Here is a 25,017-nt window from a genome sequence, read left to right as displayed (position 1 = left end):
GATGATGTGACTTTGCTTTCTTATTATGGTAAGTGGAGTAGCACATTGAATGTTCAAGTGATTTTTGCATGTTTTAAAATGTGTATAATTACATTTATGCTCCTTTTTTTTTAAACAAAATGTGTTTTGCAGGTTTATTAGGCTATGTTCAAACTCCAGCTCAATTCTGAGTTATTGCTCAGATTTTTTTTCAAAGCAGATTTTTTGGTTGGCTGTTCACATTATCATTTAAATGTGGTCAGTATGAGATTTCACTTTGAACTTTGGGAGCAGATGATAATGAGGATGTGGGCCAAGTTTTATTTATGGATTTTCCTTAAGCAATTGCTTCTACTCCTGTATGGAGGAGTGTATGGATGCGTACACGGAGCCAAGAATGGTGGGATCCTGACATAAATGGCTTCACAGAAACTGATTTCATCTAAAATTTCAGAATGTCGGGGGCTGCTTTTAATGTCTGTCTACCAGTCTTATCGCCAGACACTTCAGGCAGTCATGTGAATCTGATATGACTGTTCATATTGAGGTTGCATTGCAAATACTCAAACCTGTACCTGATTTAAGACCGCATATGAAAGTGTCCTGAACCAGAATTGAAAAGATCAGATTCCATGTGACTTCTGCTGGCATGAAAAAATCTGATCTTAGTGTCACAAAAATCAAATTTGGGCCACTTTCGAATACAATGTGAACATAGCCTGAGTGACGTAAAGGTTGCATGAATTCTGACTGTTTACACTGGAGTCACATTGCAAAAAAATGAAACCTGTATCTGCTTTAGGACCACATGCTAAAGTGTCCCAAATCAGAACTGAAAATGTAAGATTCCATGTGATCTGTGCTGTTTTCACTGCCATGATAAAATAAGATCAGAGTCACATACAACCACAAAAAAAAAAGAAAAAGAAAAAAAACATTTGGGCCACTGTTGCCTGCAATGTGAACACAGCATAAAACCTTTAAAATGATTTAACAATTGCTACATTTTTTAAACTTGTTCCAAAAACTTTAAGTATCATAACTCACAAATTTATTTTGGATGTGTGTTTCTAGTCTATGCGCCAAACCTACTGGTGCTTTTTTCAGTTACATCACACCAGAGTGGGATGGGCTTTCCTGTAAACAAGAGTTGCATCCATGCATAAATTTTCCTTTGGTGGTGAACAAATGGGTTGGCAGAATATTAATTATGGTACAAATTAAATTCTGGGTTAGGAGTGTGTAGATGCCCGTCAATAAAAACAATTCAACGAGTGGAGGACTGTTGCTCAAGCTGTCATGCATTACTGCAGACTGCTTGCTGCAGTATTTTTACGATGACATCATCCCCTTATCCCTTTTGAGGGGATACCACGTGGTTGCGTGCCAGAGATGCAACAATTTACGATACACGAATTAAAAACAAATATATTTTTACTGTAAGTAACTGCACCCGTCGACTAAAAGAAAAAATAATGTCCAAATGTAATTGCCAGTGTTATTACTGTATCATTCGAGACTGTTTTGCTTTCACGGAGCCTTTTAACAGTTGGAACGAGAGACGTAGAATCTGATTGGTCAATGTCAAGGGATACACAAAAATCAACCAATCAGCGTGGTTGGCAGATTCAGGTGGTAAATCCTGATCCTGCCTCTGACTGTAACACGGCCCAGAGCTCTGTGCTCTCCCTCGTAGTGTATTTTTTAGCCCTGCCTCGGCTGCTTCCCTTCCCCTGTGCCGCCATTAAAGCCCGTCAGCTTGGTGTTTGGGAAACGGGAAAAAGATAAAAATGATTTAAAGCGTCAAAGCAGACGGCCGAGGGACGGGACTGGGGGGGTTCTTACTCCGCGGTATGTAATGGACCTTCAGCTGCCAACTAACGGCTCCCAAAAGAAGTAAATATGCGGTTACTGTCGGCCAAGTGAGAGGAGCCTGAGTTCGGATTGGAGTGGGGTTTCTCTCGGGGAAGCTCCATTTGTTTTGGCTGCAGAGGGGAACTGAGGAGTGTAAACACAGCAAAGGTAAGGGTTTCAGCGTTAGCCAACCTTCTTGTGGAGTTAATAAGGGCCTCTGAAACGGTTACAGCAGGCAGAGAGGGCAAAACATAATCCCGTAATGTTAGCGAGCAGCCAGCTAGCTTGGCAGTAATTCCTGGCTGGCAACCGAACGAACGTAGCCTGACGTTAGTAACTGTTGTCATGTATTATAAACAGCGAGCTAAGACGCGATATAGGCTTAGTAGCTAGTTTGTTGGTTCATTAATGTTAGCTGAAAATGTACACATAAATACTAGACTGCTCATTTGACTTAAGCTCAGCTTTTTTAATTTGGCCGAATGTATTAATGTTATGCTAGCCTCAAGTAACGTTAAACAGATTGAACGTGAATACTGTGGTCAAGGTTCTTCTTAGCTTTGCCGATGAAACGTGCAGCTGTTGGGAATCCTAACGCTATCACGCATATGTGTTCAATATCTCACGGTGTGTTGGTAAACTTGGAGGCGTGGTGTAAACAGTGCAACCAACTCTTCAGTGAGCTGCCTCCAGCGAAGTAACTTAAACTTAATACCTTTTGTCTCGTAGATAATGTCCATAAAGTAACACTACAGGTGGTTTGGATCATTCAGTTTCATATGTGGGTAGTTAATAGGCTTTGGGACGAATTCAATTCCAGTGCATCAGTAAGTGTCTTAACCAGTCACGCGCCTCCGTGCTGGGTGTCTGGTTTCATATGTCCTTGTCTCTTGTTACCCAGCTCAGTTGTAGGGCACATTTGCCTGGTGTATGTAACTTACTGTACGTGTGTCAGGTTGTAGTAGAAGCGCGGAGGCTCAGTGTTGCACTTCAGTCCTGGGTCTCCAAACATTGCTCCCTTTGATTCTTTCTCCAGATCATGAGCAGACATCACTGTGGATTTTAGTAAGTGCTTGACAGTAAATAACCCAACTGCTCAGTGGCACAGGTGCCTGTAGTAAAACATGCATTATCTTTGTTTTGTGCGCGTATATCGTGCATTATTGGAGATTTACCACTAAAAAGTGTAATGACACATCGATCTGGGTCAATATAGCACCTCAGTGTTAATTGATCCAATATGATTGATACAAAGTGAAAATACCGATCTATATTGTCATCTTTAAGATACAACTTTACACTGAAATTCCCATGGCATGTCTGTGTCACAAATGTCTGGAAGTTGTTAGTTGCTTTTTGTGAGCTGACCTAACTGAAAGTATGAAATGGAGATAATATTGTCTATCGGTAGCTGTTTTCTAAAGTAGGGGTAGGCGATATGGCCCTAAAATAATATCATGATAATCAGAGTATGTCTGCAGTAACGATATCCTTGATAATAGACAAAAAACAGAAAAATATTTTTGGTGTAGGGGTCACAATAGCTGTTGAACTCCACTCAAGCGTTCGCTTGAGGTTATGAAGTTAGTTTGTTGTTTTGCCCCCTTTTGCTGTTACAGTCTTATAGCATTTTATGCATATTACCATGGTTTATTGTACAGCTGATATTTTGTAACCTACCCATCTCCACGCTACTGAAGTTGCCCCACTTTTTTAAGCTAATTCCTCCACTGTGGAGGTGATAGCAACATTATTTTCACTTATAGCCATGCTTGTTGTTGCTGTGTATAATAGTGTGTCATTCTCTCAATCTCACTTAATATTGCCATTATCATGATATGATTTTTTTCACCATGAAAAACATTTTAGCAATATATCAATAAAAATACAATATGGCACAACCCTATGCCAAAGAAACAATATAATATTGTAATGTGATGAAACTTGTGATTTATACCCCTATTGAAAACCTGTGAAAGTTAAGCACCATATTTTTATACTTACCAACCTTGAGACCTTAAAAATAGGGAGGATTTCAAAAGTAAAGTGGACCATCTGGGGGTCCTCTCCCAGAAAAAAAACTGAGTTTAATAGACTTAATTTCCTGTGTTTTGGTGATTTTTTAAAAGAATGACAATAACAAAATAGTAAGTAAACCTTTTTTTTTTTGCAGACGCCTGTAGATGGCTTATAACTGACACTTAAAGCTGGAAAACACAATGGGACCTCAGCATTTAGCTTTACTTAATCCAATCTTAATTTGATTTCAGTAATGCAGAAATGAATATTTTAAAAATGTTCTTGTAAAGGTATGTGTGTTTGGATGCTCAGAGAAAAAAATGTGCCCCTTTACTTCAAGAATTTTTCTAAGAAACGGGAATTCTTCTTTCCAGGACATCTGAAATTTGCTTGAGTATTTATTTCTCTCTGCACCTTTCAGTCACAGAGGTGGACAAAGCACAAATATGGATGTATTAAGGAGAACTGATACAGCGGACACAAGCAGCTGTCTTCCATGTCTCATGTTGCTGTATTGTCTGGTTGGAGGCAGTACATGTTGTACAGTGCTAGAAACAGGTTGTAATAACGAAAAGCGAGAAAAGGTGTGAAAACCTGGTCATAAATCAGGAGAAAAAACTGGGAGAGGGTAATGAAAAATGTGATTCTCCTGGGAAAATCGGGAGGATTGGCAAGTATGCATATTTTGCCCATTTAAATATAGTAACATGTCTCTCAAATGCATTGTTAATCCTTTTACCTGTCAGAAATGTTTGCCTTTCTGCATTATGTAGTGAAATTGAGTTCAATATGTTTATTTGGTATAACAGCAAAGCATTTTGCTAAAATTCCTTATCTTTTTTTTTTCTTCAAGTGTACTGCTTGCTGTGTGATCTCCTTAAGAGTGGATCTGCCGAGCTGAGAACTCCTCTGAACGGCAGGAAGCCTCCCTCAGCGGCGGTGCGACGATGACCGAGCTGGTTGCCAAGTGGGCCTGTGAATACTGCACATACGAGAACTGGCCGTCAGCCATCAAGTGCACCATGTGCCGCGCTCAGAGGCCCAGCGGGGGTGCCATCATTACTGAGGAGCCCTTCAAAAGCAGCCCTGCTCTGGATGCCAGTCTGCACCAATGGGACCCTGCAGGCCTAAGCAACAGCCCATCCCAAGGGGGCTCCAGTTTACTTATTTGCCCAGATTCCAGTGCCCGACCTCGTGTCCGCATTGCTGATGTACCGGAGACTAGTAGCAAGTGGTCGTGCCACATGTGCACCTACCTGAACTGGCCTCGGGCCATCCGTTGCACCCAGTGTCTGTGCCAGAGGCAACAGGCTCAACAACAACAGCATGGGCAACATGCAACCCATCAAGGACATCATACCCAGCAGCCACGCAGCCCCACAGAATCACCCCAGACCTCAGGCTCTGGATGCCGCCCTTCTCCCCCAGCTACCACTACAGACCCCTGTGAGGAATATAATGACCGTAACAGGCTCAACACTCATGCACAGCACTGGACCTGCACTGCCTGCACTTACGAGAACTGGGCCAAGGCACTCAAGTGTGTGGTTTGCGACCACCCCAGGCCAAATAGTCTGCTAGCTGAACCCATCGAACTGGCATCAGAGCCTGAGAGCCAACAGCCCTCCTCAAAACTGAACGAACAGGACAGGGACAACAGGAGGGGTGTTGTTGGGCATGTGGTCGGGCAAGGAGTAGGGAGTGTGGTTGGTGGACTTGGGGGTTGTAGCAGCAGTCAGAGGAGGTCACCCCCGACCTCCAAACAGGAGTCAGAGGTAAACATGGACTTTCAGAGGATTGAACTGGCATCAGGGGCTGGGATTGGGAGCAAAGAGGAGCTGGAGGTGGATTTCAAAAAACTGAAGCAGATAAAAAACAGGATGAGAAGGACTGATTGGCTGTTTCTCAATGCTTGTGTTGGTGAGTCTCAAGAATATCTGACTTCAGTGAAGTATATTCAATTTGTTCTCCTTGTGTTTTGTTATGTGATGAGGTCAGCACTGAGTCACCTGAATGATGTAAGGCAGGCCAACAGAGAAATAGTTGACTGTGAGATGGGATTTCCCAGAAAATGTGTGAACGATTAATATGGTTTACCATCTGCAAGGTAATTGGTTGCAGTCTAGTTTATATAGCCAGGTCCAGATGTTTCTGACTTAGGGTTGTCAAAAGTATTGATACTTAAGTATTTTTCAATACCACATTTAAAACAATACAATTATAACCTTCAATAGTATCAAATGTACAGAAGCTGAACAGAAGACCTTAGTTTAGCCTAGTCTTTATTGCCCTGCCTGAAATTTGGCTTGCAGCATACCAAAACCACAGTGTTCAGTGACTCTTTCTGTACCAGCACTGTCACAAAAGTGTATTTATATTTTTTTTCTTTTTGCTGTGGTATCAAAAGAGACATTATTTTTTCATACTGGTACTCTAAGAAGTTGAAAATTCTGACTTGCATCCTACTGATGCTGATACACTATATATGCTCAGAAATCCCCTGCATTCAGCTAGTGTAAAACTTCTCTACACAAACAGCAAGTGTCCGGCCACCCACGCTGTAGACAGGAGAATGTGGAGTGGGAGGGAGGATGAACATTTTAAGAACAACTAGTGATTGCTTTTTTTCCCCATCTCTCACACCACAATCTCACTCTTTCACCTGCCTTCACCATGGTAGCTATGTACAGCTTGTTCTGCTGCTCTACACACCCACTCAACCTCCAGTCCTTTTCCCTAGCTGTCTTTTTGACAGACAATTCTTCTGTGTTATGCTGACAGCACAAATTTGACAGCCACACATGTATTTGATATCACAATGGAGCCCTTGTAGTGATTAATAGCTATACGCTTTTCATCCTGCTACATTCCTCAAAGCAAGAGAATCATCAGGTGTGAATGTCAGTGATACATCACTGTAGTTAGGTTGCTTCTGGTCCTACACCATGTCTCTTACTGCATGTGACATGGTGAATTCTCTCATGTCTGTGTGGCTTGTCCCCTTGGGACCTAGTCTCGTCTGGTCAGAATGTCTGATGTGAGTGGGTGTGATTTCTCCTAGCATATTCAAGTGTTTGTTCTCCTTATATGATCAGAAATGTCCCGTTTCCATTGTCCCTAGAAGGAATTGTAATCCAAGCTGTGCCTGAAATCACCTCATATTTGCCACCAAATTCACGTGGTACACGTGCATATTGTTTGTTTGGTCTGACCAACATTCCAAAACCCCCAAATGTTCAGTTTGCTGTAATAGAAACAAAGTTAACCAGAAAATGTTCACATTAGGAACTAGAACTAGAAAATGTTTGGCATTTTTGCTTGATAAATTACTCAGAACAGTTAATCAATTATTAAAATTGGTACCTATTTAGTAAATGATTAATTGACTAATCTTTTCAGCTGTAAGAATTTCATTTAAGTGTTTGAATTCTTTTTCCTCAAATGTTCCCACATTGGAACATAAATGTAGTGTCTGTAGTCTTCATAATATTTTTTTCCAATAGAAACACAATACAGTGTTTTGCTTTTGCTTCTGAGGTGGCAAACATGCAAGTTACACTAATGCCTCATCACATCTGTCAGCTGCGACCGGGGTGGCAATTAAACATTTAATGTGAACCTCTACCACCCACTGACAGATAAATGTTCAATATCACCAGCCACTCAATTTTTAATCTTCATTTTGTGTCTCAAATCTAGCAGCCACTTACATATTTTCCCAGTGTTTGATTGATGGTAATTTCCGACTCTGATGCTGACACAATGTGATGATCATTTACAAGTCTTTGATTCCTCTTCAGTATTCACTATATAGCAAACTACCTAGTATCAGTTATGTAGGGAATAATGAGTGAGTGAATGAGGTGTGACCCAGCTGCAGTCTCAGAAGACATAAACAGGAGTGCATAGCTCAGTTATGTTGAAGAGAGACAAGTGAGTCTGTCCTGTGTTGCTAGGAAGGTTTCCCTCTCACTGACATATAGACGTTGGTGTTTGTAAACAGTAGCCTCAAAGTTCTGACAGATGCGCTGGTTTCCAAAGGGACCTGCTACACTAAAAATAACTTGCCCCTTGCAACAGAAGTCAAAAATAAACAAAGTCATGGGCAACAGCAGTGACCTTCGCCCTTGCAGTGTGCATGACCCTAGACCAACTCCCTAAACTTAACTGAAGTTGCTTCCATGTGTGGTGCTTACATAAGAATGGAGATATACTTACTGTTTAACCACTTGTTTGCGTTCATGTATGCATAGTACTAATTTCTGAGGATGCGCACAACCATTGCTCCAAATGGACACAGGATACATGAGGCAGCCATAATGTGTAGGGGTACACAGGCGAACACATAAAGCAAGTATATCTCCTGCCTAAGAATGTAAATAAGCCACCAAGCACAATAACCAAGGAACTTGAATTGAAATAGAATCATATTAATGCACGTGTGTCAACATGTTAAAATGTGTCATATGAAAATGGACTCCATCTCATTTTATTAATTTCTACTTGTATCAGTTGGGAAATCATCAAAGTTTGTCTTTTGGTAAACTTATGTAAACTCAAATGTGTATAATATCCATCTTCACAACTAATAATCCATCATCCCTAAAACTTAGTTTCTTAAACAGTTCTTGGTGAGATAATTTCACTTGTCTCCTGTACAGGTGAGTAATGAGAGTCATTGAAACATGACAATGACTACTAAAAAATACATTATCCTGACAAAAAATTTAGGCTACATTTTATTGATTTGACAGACACTTTTGTCTAGAACGATGCACAATGAGATACAATCTGCTTGCCACAGTAGAAACGAAACAAACTGGAAACAGGTGAAATAATCTCACCTTATTTGCACTTTTTTGTGTGTTTAAAAAAAGGTCAAATGACTTGTTAAGAAACCTCACTTTTCCATTATGGGAAAACAAAGAAGGCATGGAAAGGATATTTTGTTGTGATCAAGATACAGTAAGCAGTGTGGTTTACCTTGTTTATGTTGGCCGATTGTAAATCCTGACTGTGGTGGACATGCTTAGTGTTACTATGCCAAAATATGTAAGCAAAGAAAACCCAAATTATGTTCTGCATCCCAAAATCTCTCAGCCTTACCCTGTGTCTAGACCACAAGTTTATCAGACACATATTTTACTTGCATGTCTCACACAACAAATACACTCTTATTTTACTCTCTGCAGCTGTCTGCAGCACTGTAACCATGACCTTTTATTTACTCTCTAACTCTTGATACCCAATGAAAAGGTACTGAATAAATATTTATCTACATTTTGCAACCTAGGCAGAACAGAGTCTGCTGCTACTCTGGTTTGTAATCAACCAGTCTCTCTCTTAACTTTGCCCATCAGCTGGACAAGACATGTAAACTTCTTTGGTATTGAGGAGCTGTTATCTTCAGAGGCCGCTGGATTAGTGAGATGATATGAGAATCCATCTTGACAGTCTTCAAGTTATCCATTTGTGTTAGCGTAAAAACCGGGATAGCATCAGTCTATCAGAACTGGAGAGTGTCTTCACTGAAAGAAAAGCTATTGGTTGAAGTTAGCCTGTGTTAGATGTGACAGACAGCTGATCCATTCAATCACCTGCTAATAATTTTTTGAAAGTGTCTGTCCTTCTCCAAACCATCTGGCGTGGCAGGTTAGAAGAGCTGCAGTTTTTGGTCAAACCACTAACACACACTGCTAACCTTTCCTTCTGCTCCAACCGTCAGCACCTGTCTGCTTTGAGTGCAGTCACTGCTCTCATTCAACCATACCACAGAAATGTCTGTGGTAGAGGAAAATATTTGTATTTGATTTTGGGGTGAACTGTCCCTTTAAAGGAGTCATGTTACTCTTATAGCATAATTCTATGCATCAATGGGAAAAATGCCCGGAAATGCAATAGACAGTCACTTAAATGTTGAGTGTTACACTGATGTGAGATTTACAGCCTAGAAACAGGGTTATTTACTCATTTAAGCAACAATTATATTTCAAACTAGATGAGAGAACCTGACATTGTGGTGTATTACCAACTGAAATAGCCGGTTTGGCAGGTAAACATACTAATCCCAAATAAATACCAAAAAATTGTGTAGTGGCTGTTGTTCATTTTCCTGCGATAGAGGTGACCACTATCCACATAACTGAAAGAGAAGGACATTTGCTGTATGCAGGAAAATGACCAACATCACTTAGCCTGATCCATTCTGTCTCATCAGTCTGTCTTTAAGTGTATGCTTCTTTGCGTATTTGCACCTTTTGTGTTCTCTAAAGGATCTCTGGGTACAGTACTGACTGCAGGGCTACAGGCACGCCCACACTAATGGAGTGTTTTGTGAAAAGTGGTTGTGATCCCTCTCTATCACACTGCGCTGCTATTGTGTAGTTTCTCTCCTCATCTCTCACAGTGCTAGCCAGCTCCACATGGCACAGCGAGTCCTTCCACCCACTCCATGTCTCTCTCACTCTCGGTCTCACTCACACACAGATTATGCAGCTGAGCATTGTGTGTGGTCCTTTGACGTGAGAACAAAAGCTCAACAGTGTTTAATGCTGTCAAATGTACGAGAGAATACTACATGGGCATTTACGGTGGATGCTAGAAATGGAAAGAGAAATTTTGTGCAGCTGTGTAGCATTGAAATCAATTCACACTTTGAGGTTTGATTTGATTTTACTTTGTCATAATAACACTATTGTGACTTTTTGTTTTGTATTGTGTATTTGACTATATCTCACTACTCTGCTGGTTTGATCATAGTAACTGAAGCTGGCCTAAAACCAACAACTTTTTTTGTGTCGAGCTGATTACACAACCATCCACATTTCATTCTCAATCAGCTTTTATCAGTGTGTGTTAGGGCTGGTTATTTGTACCTTTTTTAAATTATCGATTGAAATAAACCAGTGCCAAATAATATCAAAACTTCACCAATCAAATTATACCTGCATTCATTTTTTGGTACCCAGATCTAGAAACCAATGACTATTTCTATGGTTTTCTTTGCATTGATAAAGAAGAATCTTCCAAAAAAGATATCGAGTGAAGTACTCCATTGATATCAGTATCATTGTAAGGTACTGTTTAGCCATTTTTTTTAAACGATACCCAGGCCTAGTGTGTGTGCCACTGGTTTGGCTTTGTTGAACTAAAGATATACCCAGCCTCTAGCCTCTCAGGACTGCTCACTGTTATACACATGCTATATGTCTATCGCCTCACCTTGTTTTTACCCCTTCCTACATATGAAGTAAAGAATAATCTAAATTTAGGGATGGATCACTATGATGATAACTTACTTAGCGTAATAACTTCAAAGCAAAAGACAGTAGTATGTTTTCTGATGCACACAGTCAAGGATGATCCTATAGTTCGATTGTCTTGGTGAAAAGGTCGATAGTTGAGTTTGTTTGCTGGTAGTTGACATAATGTACTTCTGTAAGCTAATATTTGCATTTGCAGTACACCTGCATCTGTTTGATCAACCCTCATCCTTCAACCCTCATGCTAAGATCTAAGCCTGAAGATTCAAAAGGGGGAAAAAAATAACTGACAGATTACACTGTGGCCCCCTATTGTCTTTTCCCCTTAACTTCAAAGTCAGTGAAGTCTCCAAGCTGTTACAGCTGCGACAGTGATAAAGCACATTCTGAGTTCTAATATTTTATACTTTTTAGTTGAGCACAGAATGTCCTCTGCACAAGGTTGTTCTGATGATAGTCATTTTTTAATCCATTTTCTGCAGCCAGGATGTGATTTTAACCACAGTGATCAACATATTTACCAGTTTCTGATTTAATTTGTCACTTAAGCTACATGATGCAAACAAAAAGTAATGTGACAAACTCCATTTTACTTTGATGACTTTGGCCTTTGATTAATACAAGTTCTTATGCTGTTTGTTCTGTTTGAAGGGCTCTAAAAATAGTAACATCCTTGAAATCATAAAAATGAGACCTTATGTTTACTTCTTATTAAATGCAAAATATTATTTTTGTGCAAACTGTACACTGCCCAATCGCAGAAAAAGTCTTCACTTTTAAGTAGTGTCTGGATGGACCATTTATTCATGTTATTTATTAATGTGACCTTTTTTCCCTTTCTCTCTTTATCTAAAAGGTGTTGTGGAAGGTGACCTGGCAGCTGTGGAGGCCTACAAGTCATCAGGAGGTGACATTGCGCGACAGCTAACATCAGACGAGGTGCGCCTATTAAATCGGCCCTCAGCATTTGATGACGGCTTCACGCTCGTGCACCTCGCCATCCGCTTCCAGAGACAGGACATGCTGGCTGTGTTACTCACAGAGGTCAGTAGAAACAGTCTGTTACTCTTTCAGGAATTACTTGTTCTGTACTTTGCCTAATTGAAAGGTATCTTTTTAAATTCTGTTTATATTGTGACCAAAGACTTGACTCTACCATGATATACTTCCTGTACTTAAATCAGTGTGGATCATTCTGTGCAACAAACATTTTAAGCCTTTTCTAACATTACTCAAATTTGTTTCTCATGCTCCCACACCACTTGTTTAAAAAAGAGGTTCAATAAAATTCAACAGATTGTGCATAATAATTGTTAAAAATCTTATCTAGAGGATGCACTGTGAATTAGATAAGGCTAAACATGCAGAGAAGTTAAAACAAAGCATAATCCATTCTTGTTTGAGGAACAAACAAATCCCCATATCAAGAAAAAAAAGGAGAATTGGCAGACCTCCTAGCAGCTCCTACTATTACATTATAGTATTTTTTTATTTAAAAGGACAGTTCACCTCAAAATCAAAAATCAATGTTTTACCTCTGGCCTGTAGTGCCACATAGTCATTTAGATTGTTTTGGTGTGACTTCCAGAGGTTTGGAGATATTGGCCATACAGATGTCTGCCTTCTCTTGAGTGTAATGGAACTAGATAGCATGTGGCTTGTGGTGCTTTAGATGCCCAAAATACATTTGAAAAAATGAAAAATGATGTCTGTTTCCAGAAGTCATGACCCAGTTTGTTAAAATAATCCAGTTCCTGCACAACCAGTTTCATTTAGGAACTACTTTTTTTCAACTCACACCAAAACAATAATAAATAAATAAATACCACAACAGCACAGAGGAAGAAATATGGATTTTTGATCTTGGGGTGAACTGTCCCTTTAAGAATATGAGCATCTACATGGCCATGTGTGATTCATGTTAACTGTTTAAAAAAAACATTAGAATACCTCAAACTGGATTATAAAAATTGGAAGGTCTCTGGTGGAAATTACACCCTTGAATTATGGTATGATTGCAGCTTGTGTTTGGATCAGAGATGATGCAGCTTTTTCTTCTGAAGTCTGTTAATCCAAACATCCAATGAGATCAGCCAAGAGGAATCACAAGAGCAGAGGGTTTGCAGAGAAGAAAGGGACTGGAATTCAGCCACACACTCCTCTCTGTGCTTACAGGAGGTCGCATTTAAAACAAGCCTGGTGCACAGAGCATTTAATAACTTCACTTCCTGGTCTCCAATGTGATGGCTGTTCCTATATTAGTAATTATTTTATGTTGTGAGTAAATTTTATGTCCAGTAGTTTGTTTCCCTGATGTGTGTCTATGTGCATGTGTCTGAAGTGCGCATGTGCTGAGGCCGATTGCAGCTCACTCGCCGTCAGCACTGTGATCCCAGATTATCTGTACGCACACCTCCCCTCCCACGCTCCGTCACAGTGCCAGCTTCCTTTCCGAGGGGGGTCAGTGAGCAACCACTGGATCATGCCCTGAAAATGCTTCAAAGCTGACAACTGCGTGAACATCAAACACAGAAACATTTCTTTTCCTCCCCTTGTCCTCAAGGCAACTGAGATTAGATTAGTGAAAGTAAAATTAGCTGAGATCACAGGGGCGCCAACATAAACACACAAAAAGTAAATGGCTTTTGTAAAGTATTCAGGCACCAACTATGCTGGAAAAATAAATTCACTTGGAGTCACGTTATTCTTATTAGAAGTTATTAGAAGTGCCTCTCCTTCATTCTCAGCCTCTGTCTCATAAACTCTTTATGTATTTAGATTATGCTTCCTTCCCTTTATCCTCTCTGCAGGTGTCCCAACAGGCAGCCAAGTGTATTCCAGCCATGGTGTGTCCTGAGCTAACGGAGCAGATCCGCCGTGAAGTAGCTGCCTCTCTTCACCAACGCAAGGGAGACTTCACCTGCTATTTCCTCACTGACTTGGTGACCTTCACCCTGCCAGCAGGTCAGCACTTCATCAGCAAACAAACAAACAATTATGACCTTAAACTTTGGCGGCGACAATTAGCTCAAAAAACAATTGTGCACTCACAAATTTCATGAATATCATTACATGAATTCCAGTAGCTGCCAAAGTGCACTTTCTGTGTTTTGTATAAGGGGAAGTTAAAACCCTGTAGCCTAGTCATCCCCTCTGGCTTGCCAAGTGTGTGATAGAATGCTTGTTTTGTTTACTTGTGGCATATGAAATTGCTTGTTGTTCGGATGCTGAGGGGATATAATGCTACGGTTGTCTGTTTCCAACTGCCAGAAGACGGAGGCTACCTCTGGCTCACTGTTTGAGTATTGTTGCTGCATACTGAGTATACCAGCCCGCCAACGATGGATGTCTCTTGTTCATAACAAAGCTATATTTAGCAATTTTTGCCGATGTCTCTTAGTAAAATTGCATGCATTCAGTGTTAATTCTCTTTAATTTCATTGTGTGCGATAGCTATTATGGTTCAGTTTGTTGCTGGTAGCTAAGCTAAGGATTTTTGTTATGCAGTGTTTTCAGAACAATGCAGACCTTGGCTTCTGGCCACTATAGAAAGCCATTCTGTGCAGTTCCACAAAGTCAATGCATTCATTTATTTTAGCTAAAGAATAAGCTACTGTGTGGACAAGAGCTCCGTGTTTGCAGTGAAAGCCAGTGGCCATTGTGGAAAGAACAAAACACGATGGCTTGAGTTGAAATGAGCCACGACAGACTCTTGTTGGCCTTTTTACAGCCTTTTCAGTAGGGTTAAAACTAGCTTAAGTTGAGATTAATGAATTCATCAAATAAAGTGCAAATTAAATTTAGACTTAAAGAGATAGACTGGATTTGATAATTGAAGTAAGATTGTATGAGGTACTTGTATCCCCCCAGCAACAAAAGGTATTTTAGTCACTTAAAGGTCCACCTCAAAACAATCAATATCAGTTTAAGTGTACACTCTATTAGAACAGTTTTGCTGCTTTACCTTGTTTTCAGACAGCCTTTTATAATGTTATTATATAAACCAAGTATTACTCTCATTAAACTGATCAAATTCCATGGGCAGAATTAATGATTTTACCTTGCAGAACAAGAGTTGCTGGTGTACAACCGCCTGGAACTGTTAGTTTATTTGTGTTATTGTGTGACTCCTGTGAATCCAAACTAGGCTTTTAAAATATCAAAGTCACACAATGACATGAACAAAGTTACAGGTGGAGGCAACGTTAACCCAGCAACTCCTGTGTCCTGTGAGATAAAATGACTAATTTCACCTGTGGAGTTTGGTTTGTTTAAGAGAAAGATTTGGCTTATATAACAGTGGTTTCTCATTAGAAAAGGCTGTGTAATGGCAAAGTGTAGTGGCGAAAATATTATAAATATAACGTAAACTGAAAGTGATATTGACTTTCTTTTTTTAGGTGGCTAAAACAATGTTTTGTTGCTGACACCATCCACTGCAGTTCATTACTTAGTTTTCATGCTGGTGCCCCTCTCTGCTTCTCCAAACTGATGGTGTGTCAACCACCATCTACTCTCTGTAATACACTGACTATAGATAAATACCACATACAATCCCAATCAAACAATCCAAACTATCCCTTTAACTTTCCCTGCACCTGTGTCTGCTCTAAAAAGCCCCTTCTTTCTGCCTTTCTTTTAGACATCGAGGACTTGCCCCCTGCAGTTCAGGAAAAGCTGTTTGATGAGGTGCTGGACCGAGACGTACAAAAAGGTGAAATATTTACTCTATCAACTTCGTGACTTTGTGTTGCAGTAACACCCATCACACGCTGTACTTATATATAGATACAATTGCTTTGAGAGAGAAGCCAGATCCAAGATGACAACGATGGTCTGGCGGGTTGGCAAACACAGGGAGCCCCCTCACAAACTGTGTATACTATAACGGGAAGGCTGCCGAATGCTGGCAGTGTTATATTACTTGTATTTCCCCTCTTGCCAATTCAGTGATTTGCCTGCCTGTTTGTAACTCTGCCAGGCGGCCTGTCTTTATCGTGTGCACCAGTTGCGTCTGGCCTAATCAGCCTAATTGAGTTTTAGGGATTTCTTTGATCCTCATTGAATGATTGTACTTCCTCTTAGCCCCCCCCCCCCAACCACACACACACACACACAAATATAAACAGGTTTAAAAGGCATCACACTTCTGCAAACAGTTTCTTTATTTGATGTTCTGCTTATTTGTGTCCTGTTTAATCAGCCCAGTGTGTCAAATATTGTGTATTGCACTTAAATAACACATTTTGGTGGAAACATGAAATGTCCAAATGAACCAACAACTTTGTCTCCTTTTTCAGGTTAAGGGATTAAGACAAGGCCTGTTAACACATCTTAAGACCTGATGTCCTTGTAAACCCTTGACAAAATTTCTTAACAGTGCATAATGTGTGTGCATTTGCAGAAAAAAACACACTGGGCAGGGAAAGTATCACAGTAGCAATGGAGCGCAATGAAAGGAAAGATCACTGCTAGAGGCTTTGTGCTGTTGTGTCCAGAATAATTCAAAACTTGGTCTCATTTAAGTGCAACAAAAACATATTGATCTTGTTATGCCATTTTTGCATTTAGAAAATAAAAAGCTCAACGACTAAACAAATCAGTTTCCACAGATAAACAAAAGGTAATTTGTAAATTTCAAACACATGGTCACAGTAAGAAAAGACTGTGCTCTTCCACTTACAGAGCCATTTGCCTCACTGCAACGCCAGTCAAAATGCTCCAGTCCTCCAAAAAATATGTTTAAGTGGCTGTGTCATATCATAAACAGGTTTCCAGCAACCTATTAATGTAAATATATTTAGATGTACCAGCACTGGTTCAAAAATATGTTAGTAGGGAGGCCAGAAAACTAATAACTAACCATGTACACTCAGTTAAACTCAACAGTCAGTGCCAAGTTCAAAGCACTCAACCATCACAGAAATCCTCTTGAATTTAATAAACAACATGCTCTTTTGTTTTATGTTGGGCTATGATTGGCCAGTTGCATCGTCATTACACAGTAGACAACATCAGACAGTGTTCTGTCTGTTCTAATGGGACCAAACCAAAATTACTTATTTTCCTCTGGCCTGTAGTGCTATTTATCCATGTAGATAGTTTTGGTGGGAGCTGCAGACATACCTGCTGAAGAGATGTCTGCCTTCTTTCCAGTATAATGGAATTAGATGGTACTTGGCTTGTGGTGCTGAAAGTGCTGAAAAAATACATTTGAAAAGCTCCGCATACTCAAGATAATCCACAGACTGATCATTGTGAGTATATCTTGTATTTTTTTGGTACTTTGAGCACCACAAGCCAAGCACCATTATTATATTTGAGAGAAGACAGACATCTCTGCAGCCTCCAAAACTCTGAAATTCACATGAAAGAAATCTAAATGGATAAATAGCACTACTGCCAGAGGAAAACTATGCACTTTTGATTTCGAGGTGAACTGCCCCTTTAAAGAGATTGCGCTTCTCAAGGCAAAGCAACAGTTAACAATTTCACTTGCACTTAGCAAAGCGAGTACAGTAACACATATGCGTATGTGTTTATCTGTATATCTGGTTTCCTGCTGTAACCTGACTTCTTGCAGTCATCTGGTTTGGTGGTATATATACAGAGCCCTGCATGTACACATTATGTCAAATCTTTTCTGACAGGTGCAAGTAGTCATTCACATTCTCCCAAACAGTCCTTTCAAAACACCATGGCTCCCCACACACACACGATGTTACATTTCTGAGCCCAATGTGTTGTCTTTGAGGCGAAATAATTAGTGCCACTGAAGGGTTTTGTGGAGAGATGCAGTACTCAACTTTTTTCCCCCCTCCCCTCTTGTTCAGAACTCGAAGAGGAGTCTCCCATCATCAACTGGTCCCTTGAGCTCGGGACTAGGTTGGATAGCCGTCTGTATGCCCTGTGGAACCGCACAGCTGGGGACTGTCTCCTTGACTCGGTGCTGCAGGCTACATGGGGCATCTATGACAAGGACTCGGTACTCCGCAAGACCCTCCATGACAGCCTGCACGACTGTTCTCACTGGTGAGGCCTGCAGACCAGGGACTAGGAGTACTGATTAATGTATCTTATATGTTACATATGTTCGTTCTGTAACACACAACCTGTAAACAGTATGGCATACTAGTTTGCACCTAGTCAGGCATTTTCAAACTGGATTAAGCAATGTTTGCGTTTCCACTAAATTCTTGACCACTGCAGCATTAGCTTCCAATAACATTAAAATCCATATGCCATCCATGTTTATCCCTCTACTTAAAGCATTTAGCCTAATGTCTTACACAAAAATATGTATAAAAAGTGAGTAGTTTAGTGTTTTGCTATGCTAAGGACACTGAAACAGCTGATCCTTGACATTGAACAGTCTCACGTTACATTTTGTTTTCCTTCAGCATTGCATGACTTTGTTGGAAACTAAGACATGTGGTTTAGAGGTTGGGATATATACCCAGGCCAGAATCCAAAGTTTGGACTGCCGCCTCATGCAGAGATCTGAGACTTTGATCTGGAAATGAGAGGCTTTTACTTGGGCTTTAGACCAGTTTTGAGAAGACACAAATTTTAAAAGGACATTAATGGACTCTTACTCCAGTGATTGCTGAAACAATTTCAGGCCTGAGACTGAGTCTACATGAAAACAACAGCCCAGTGTGACTCATGTCTATTTCTATGAAACTGTGGGTTTTTCAGTGAGAAAATTACTATTTAGATATAATGCGTAATTGCTATCCAACCTAAACCACAACAGAGATGGAGGAATGGGGTGTATAGCATACGCCTTTCTGCACAGAGAGGTCATATAATGTCACAGACAAAACAACATGTGTGTGCGTGTGTGTGTGTGTGTGTGCATGCATGCATGCTTGTGTGATCTGCAGGTTCTACACGCGCTGGAAGGAGTGGGAGTCGTGGTATTCCCAGAGCTTCGGCCTGCACTTTTCACTCCGGGAGGAACAGTGGCAGGAAGACTGGGCTTTCATCCTTTCTCTGGCTAGTCAGGTAACATGCCACATGAAAGCAAACACGCATTAATGTGGAGGACAGGAGGTTTGATGTGCTTAAAATGTGACACACTAATGATGTATGAATTATGCAAGAAGCTTTACTGCTCTTACAGCAGTTTACTTAATCTGCAGTGCCCACTGAAAGTGCATCCTGTCTGTCATCAGCACTTCTGACTGCTCTGTGTGACCTCATATACTAAGTATTTGGGTGTATTGTTATTATGTCTGTTATTATATCTGGGTGTGAAAGCGACGTAATTGTGTGTGTTTTTCATGCTTTAACACTTGGAGTGAACTAGGAGAACTTGGCAGAAGGAGTGTACAGTGTGCAAGAATCCCTGCTTTATAGTTTTACCGACACCGCCTTTCTAACTGCTCTTTCCCTCCATGTTGTGTTTTCTTTTACAGCCAGGATCCAGCTTGGAGCAGACCCACATTTTTGTCCTTGCGCACATACTTCGTAGACCCATTATCGTCTATGGAGTGAAGTATTACAAAAGTTTCCGTGGCGAAACACTGGGGTACACCCGTTTTCAAGGTGAGCAGTCATTTGACTAATGTTTTGGTCAAATATCATAAAATGTGAGAGTGCAGCTCCATTCCAGTGGGTGTAGAAGGACTAGACTTCCTTTGCGAAATAGCTGCAGCCTACATGTGTCTGCATAGCTCACATAGCTGACATAACTGCCCCTCTGATCTGTCAGTAATTGCTATTTACAACGTGTATCTTTCATTAACGGGGTATTTCAGCACTGCGTGACCCAACATAACATACACAACATAACAAAAACACCCCCACATGTCACAGGAGCACATTTAGAAGTGTATTGTGATGCTGGGAAGTGTTCCACACACACACCCAGATACATTGGAACATATGTAAACCATCAGTACCCCAAGTCAAACAATCCTGAGAGTGGGGGGAGCAGGGTGTACGTTTATGGCGAGCAGTAAAAACAGCCTGGATCCAGTTTGCCTGCTGAGTGATGCTGCACAGAGGATGATGAAAGTGCTCTGTAATGGCCAACTGCTTGTGGTAAAGCCTGCCTGATGGATGCGTGATTTACCGTTGCCAGGAGCAAATGTAAAACACACAGAGGGAGGTATACATATGGCCGCCTATAGAGAGGGGAGGCCAAGTGAACCCAGTAAAAACAGTGGTTACTGGGAGAGGAGAGTAGCTAAACACAGGCTGGTGTCAGTTACAGAGGTATTCATGAGGTGTTAGAGCTGCTTTGTGTATTATGGAACATGAGACACAGGTACAGTCTGTGTTGTGTTTTCTGCATTGTTTTGTTTTTAACCGGGATCCTATTCTGTATTTAACACTTACAATGTGCTCAAACTTCCAGTGGTGGAACATACTGTACTGAAGTACACTTTTTGGGATATTTGTACTTTGCGTATTTCCATTTTCAGCTATTTGAACTTATAGTCCACTTCATTTCAGAGACAAAAAAGTACTTTTTTATATGTCAACGTTGTGTAAAATATGAAGCATTGATACTGATTAAACTCCACAATAGCATATAAAGTTGTTAAATTCTGCTCTGCCACAACCAACTGTAACATTAAAATTCTTTATTTATCAATGAAAGTAATCCTATAATGTAAATCTGTCACAGGTCATTCTGCTGCATAACAAGTACTTTTACTTTTATTACCATGAATACATTTTGCAAGTAATATTTTTACTCTCAAACCTAAGTAAGATTTTTGAATGCAGGACTTTTACATGTAATGAAGCATCTATAGTCCGGTCTTGCTGCTTGTACTAATGTAAAAGATATGTTTACATGTTCCATCACTGGGCATGTCTTACTCTCACTTATTTTTCCTCCAAATTGTCTAAATGAGACATTTTTTTCTCTGTCAATTTTGGCCAAAGATTTCTTTCATTTAGATGATCACTTCTTTAAAACAACACTGATATAAGAAATCGAGTTTTATTGAAGAAGGCGCCCCTGTACACAAAAGCAGTAGTGTTTCTACAGTAATAACCACAAAATATAATGTCAAAAATGAAGTTGCGTAAATAAAAAGATCTTGCATCTTTTTAACTGGCTAATGTATGACTCACTGTAACTTTGCCTGGGAAAATGTTAACATGGTCTCATTTAATTTGATTTCAAGGGAAATCCGACCTGGTGGCAGGCATTAAGAATAACTGTACAGAAATAGCTGATCTTTTTGCCAAAGGTCTTGTTAATTTATATAGGTCATATTGAGACATCCATATTATATTGACCTGACCTTTACCCTTTTTCTTTTACTTATCCATTTACTTCCAGTTTTATTTAGAATTTTTTGCTCATCATTCCTTTTTTTTGGCTTGCTTGTTTTTTTGTTATTTGTTTGCTGTTATAATTTATACTTTCGTTGTCTTTCAAAATTAATACTATCAGCTGGGACGTGTTTGGTTTGTTTTACTGTATTGTGGTTTGTCTATAAGCCACATAGATGCAGCTGTAAAAAACAGAAAAAAAGCAGCGTGGAGATTCTGAAAATGATTGTATAACTTATTGGAACTGAAATAAAAAGTTCAAGTTAAAAAAAACGTTTTTGAAGTGGTAATTAACACAAATTAATTCATATTAGTCATGCTATGGTCATTGAAATCGAACAATTTTTCAGAAATTTGAGAAAAACACTTGCACATGGAAATTTGTTATTATTTAATAGCACATCCATACTTCTAATTACTATATATATTTTCAGTGCTATACTCTGTAATATTGTTTCTTCAAACAATATCTTGTACAACAAAGAAAATCACATACTGTACACTGAGTTAAACGTAGATCAACAATTAGCATCTCTTACCTTTACCCCTCTGCTTTATACATTTTCTCAAAGACAAAATAATTTTCTTGGATAATGATTAAAACAAAATCTCTTTGTTTCACTTTTTCTATCTCTCCTTCTAGGTGTGTACTTGCCCCTTTTGTGGGAGCAGAGCTTCTGCTGGAAGAGTCCCATCGCTCTGGGCTACACACGGGGTCACTTCTCAGCACTGGTGGCCATGGAGAACGACGGCTTTGACAATCGTGGCGCGGGCGCCAACCTCAACACAGACGATGACGTGACGGTCACATTCCTGCCACTGGTCGACAGTGAGAGGAAGCTGCTTCACATTCACTTCCTCTCAGCACAGGAGGTACAGACTGAGTCTACAGATTTTGTGTTGTCTTTTAAAATTAACCTTAGGTTTGATGTTTTTTGTTATGGGTATGAAATGTTTATATTTGCTGTATTTTTGCACTCTCCATGTCATATGTTTAAAGGCATAGTGGGATTATTTGATGCATGAATGTATTTTAAAAAGAACTTTAAATATAGTGTGCACACATATTGATTTTTTTTAGATGGACCTTTTTTTAGAGTATTTTTATTGTGTTACCTTGCCATTAAACTGCATTCTCCAATGGGACGCTGCTGTTATTTAAGCCAAATATCAATATCAAACCAACCAAACTCCATGAATGAAATCAGTCATTTTACTTCCTAGAACTGTGTTTTAAAAGGTTTGTTAGAATTCATCGAAGTTCCACAATATCACAAACTAACTAACATCTAACTAAGTAACAGCAACTCCTGTGTTCTGTGAGGTAAAATGACAGATTTTGCCCATGGAGTTTGGTTGGTTTGGAGAGAGTGATATTGGCTTGTATAATGGTTTCCCACCAGAATAGGCTGTCTGACAGCAAAGAGAAGTGATGAAAATAGTCTAAATATAGTGTACACGTGAACTGATTTTAGGCGGTCCTGCTTTTTAAGTGGCTAAAATATAATTTGCTATTGACTCTGTCCACAGGAGTACATTGTTTAGCTTCTGTGCTGGCACTCACTATCGATAAGTACCTCATACAAGCCCACATTAAATAATCCAAACTACCCCTTTAAAAGACACAGGGCTTCAGAAAGAGCGAATGATATCCTGAGTGGTCTGGCTCCCTCTGATGGCCGTGTTTGTTTCTCCCTGTCCTTCAGATGGGCAATGAAGAGCAACAGGAGAAGCTGCTGCGGGAGTGGTTGGACTGCTGTGTGACGGAGGGCGGGGTCCTGGTGGCTCTTCAGAAGAGTTCCCGCCGCCGCAACCACCCGCTCGTCACCCAGATGGTGGAGAAGTGGCTGGATGGCTACAGGCAGATCCGCCCCTGCGCCTCTTTGTCTGATGGCGAGGAGGAGGAGGACGATGACGACGAGTGACAAAACTGAAGCGGAGGGGAAGCGAGGGAGGCAGTCTGCGGGGGGGCAGGACCTCTCCCTCCTCCTCCTCTCTCTTAAAGCTTTTCTTTATTTTTATTTTCCTTTCCTGACACGGACAAACTGTGAACGCCTTCAGGAGAGGAGCGGGAACCACGAGCCCCCACCCACCTTCCACCTCCGACAGAAGACACTGCTATTCTTCTAGCACACACAGGCACTCTCTCGTACACTTAAAAACACATTCAACACTTTACTGGGACAAACCTGAGACTGACAGACTCCACTGCTGCACAGCACAGATTCGGGGAGAGAATAAAGGTTTACGAATGCAAATTACCTTTTGATTTGTTTTGATTTTCAAAATGTAAAGGAAAAAAGGAATCTTTATCCATAGATGTAAATGCATGTGGTTGTATAAAAAAAGAGTATAAGGAAATATACCAGCATTGACTCAAATCAACACTTTATATCGGTTCAGTGTGGGCACTGACAAAAGCACACTTCCAAATTGATCTTTTTGATGTTTTTTCCAGTTGTATAAGAGTTGGCTTCTTTAGCATTTTGTTTTTGAATGGGCAGGGACAAAAGCCAATAAGTATCGTTATCTTTAGACAACCAGAGATTGTGTAATAATAAATGACTTTAATCCTTATTAATAAGCACTGCACATTTATTAAAGCATTTCTATATAAATACAGTATCATTGCTTGAATTAAGGTCATATATGAAGCTCTTGAAAAGGGAGATTTTTTCCCTTTACAAGTTGAATCTACACTCATTAAGGTTTAGCACACAAACATTCATGTTGGATCTTTGGTTACCTTTTTTTCAGACTGATGGAACTGAGAAGTTGTGTGTGTGGGTGTGTGTGTATGCGGGTGTGTGATTTTTCTCTTAACTTACTCTACATATTTATTGTTTGGAAACATATTTGAGCTAATGAGAGCTTTCTGTATATTTTTTTTCTCCTTTTTTGTGGTTTTTTTGTTAATTATTCTCTCAATCTTGATGAAGACACATTGCACAGAAACACTGTTGCTGTGAGGAAAGAACCAATCATGACCATCAGTGAAAAGTTTACTTACATTGGTGTGTGCGATTTAGTACCTCATCTGGATGCCTAAAATCTGGTGCTTGTTTTTTTTTTTCTTTTTGGGCAAGCGAGCGTGGGAGTGTTTAATGTTGACATAAACCCAGAAGTCACACTTGTCTCACTGTTGTGTCCTACTTTGTCCCCTATTTTCCTTATAGCTTCTGTTGTCAAGGTCACCCTCATGGTACACATCAGTTCACCTCCTCTGTAACGCCTGTTCGTTGTCATTATGTGAAACCATCTTTAAGTTTTTTGATTATTAAGGTCGTTGTGAGACTGCAACATATAAAACCAAAGCTGACAGAAAAAAAAGAAAAAAAAAAAACAGTTGTCGTTACTTTTTTTGCTGTGAATGTTTGCATTTTGTTTTCCCTCGCCATTATGTACTGTAACCTCTTTCGTGTTTCATTCAAGTCATACACGTTTTTGAGCATCACCTGTATGTTGCTTTGTATTTATGCAATAGTTGCAGTTGTGACGATGATGGTTTGTGGATTTAGGCCTGACTTCACTATACAGAGTGTAACGCAAAGAACAGGCAAAATAAGGAAAAAAAATAAAGGAAAACCTTTTTGAATGTCCAACTAAA

The 25,017-nt window shown here is 40.0% G+C and overlaps 1 protein-coding gene across 1 annotated transcript; it reads left to right on the top strand.

The window, feature by feature from the left end:
• The first annotated feature begins 1,582 nt into the window (after nucleotides 1-1,582).
• zranb1b (zinc finger, RAN-binding domain containing 1b) lies at nucleotides 1,583-25,017 on the top strand. Its single transcript, XM_084735641.1, has 10 exons — nucleotides 1,583-2,001; nucleotides 4,706-5,772; nucleotides 11,971-12,158; nucleotides 13,925-14,078; nucleotides 15,757-15,828; nucleotides 17,948-18,146; nucleotides 19,001-19,121; nucleotides 19,535-19,664; nucleotides 22,054-22,283; nucleotides 23,117-25,017. Exons 2-10 carry the CDS (start codon nucleotides 4,800-4,802, stop codon nucleotides 23,333-23,335), a joined length of 2,286 nt encoding a protein of 761 aa, XP_084591767.1. The 5' UTR covers nucleotides 1,583-2,001; nucleotides 4,706-4,799; the 3' UTR covers nucleotides 23,336-25,017.

This window comes from Lutjanus erythropterus, chromosome 14 (assembly GCF_056507025.1).
Source record: "Lutjanus erythropterus isolate fLutEry1 chromosome 14, fLutEry1.hap2, whole genome shotgun sequence".
NCBI classification, from domain to species: Eukaryota; Metazoa; Chordata; class Actinopteri; order Lutjaniformes; family Lutjanidae; genus Lutjanus; species Lutjanus erythropterus.
The sequence above is the reverse complement of the archived record's forward strand: the minus strand, read 5'-3'. Positions and strand labels throughout refer to the sequence as shown.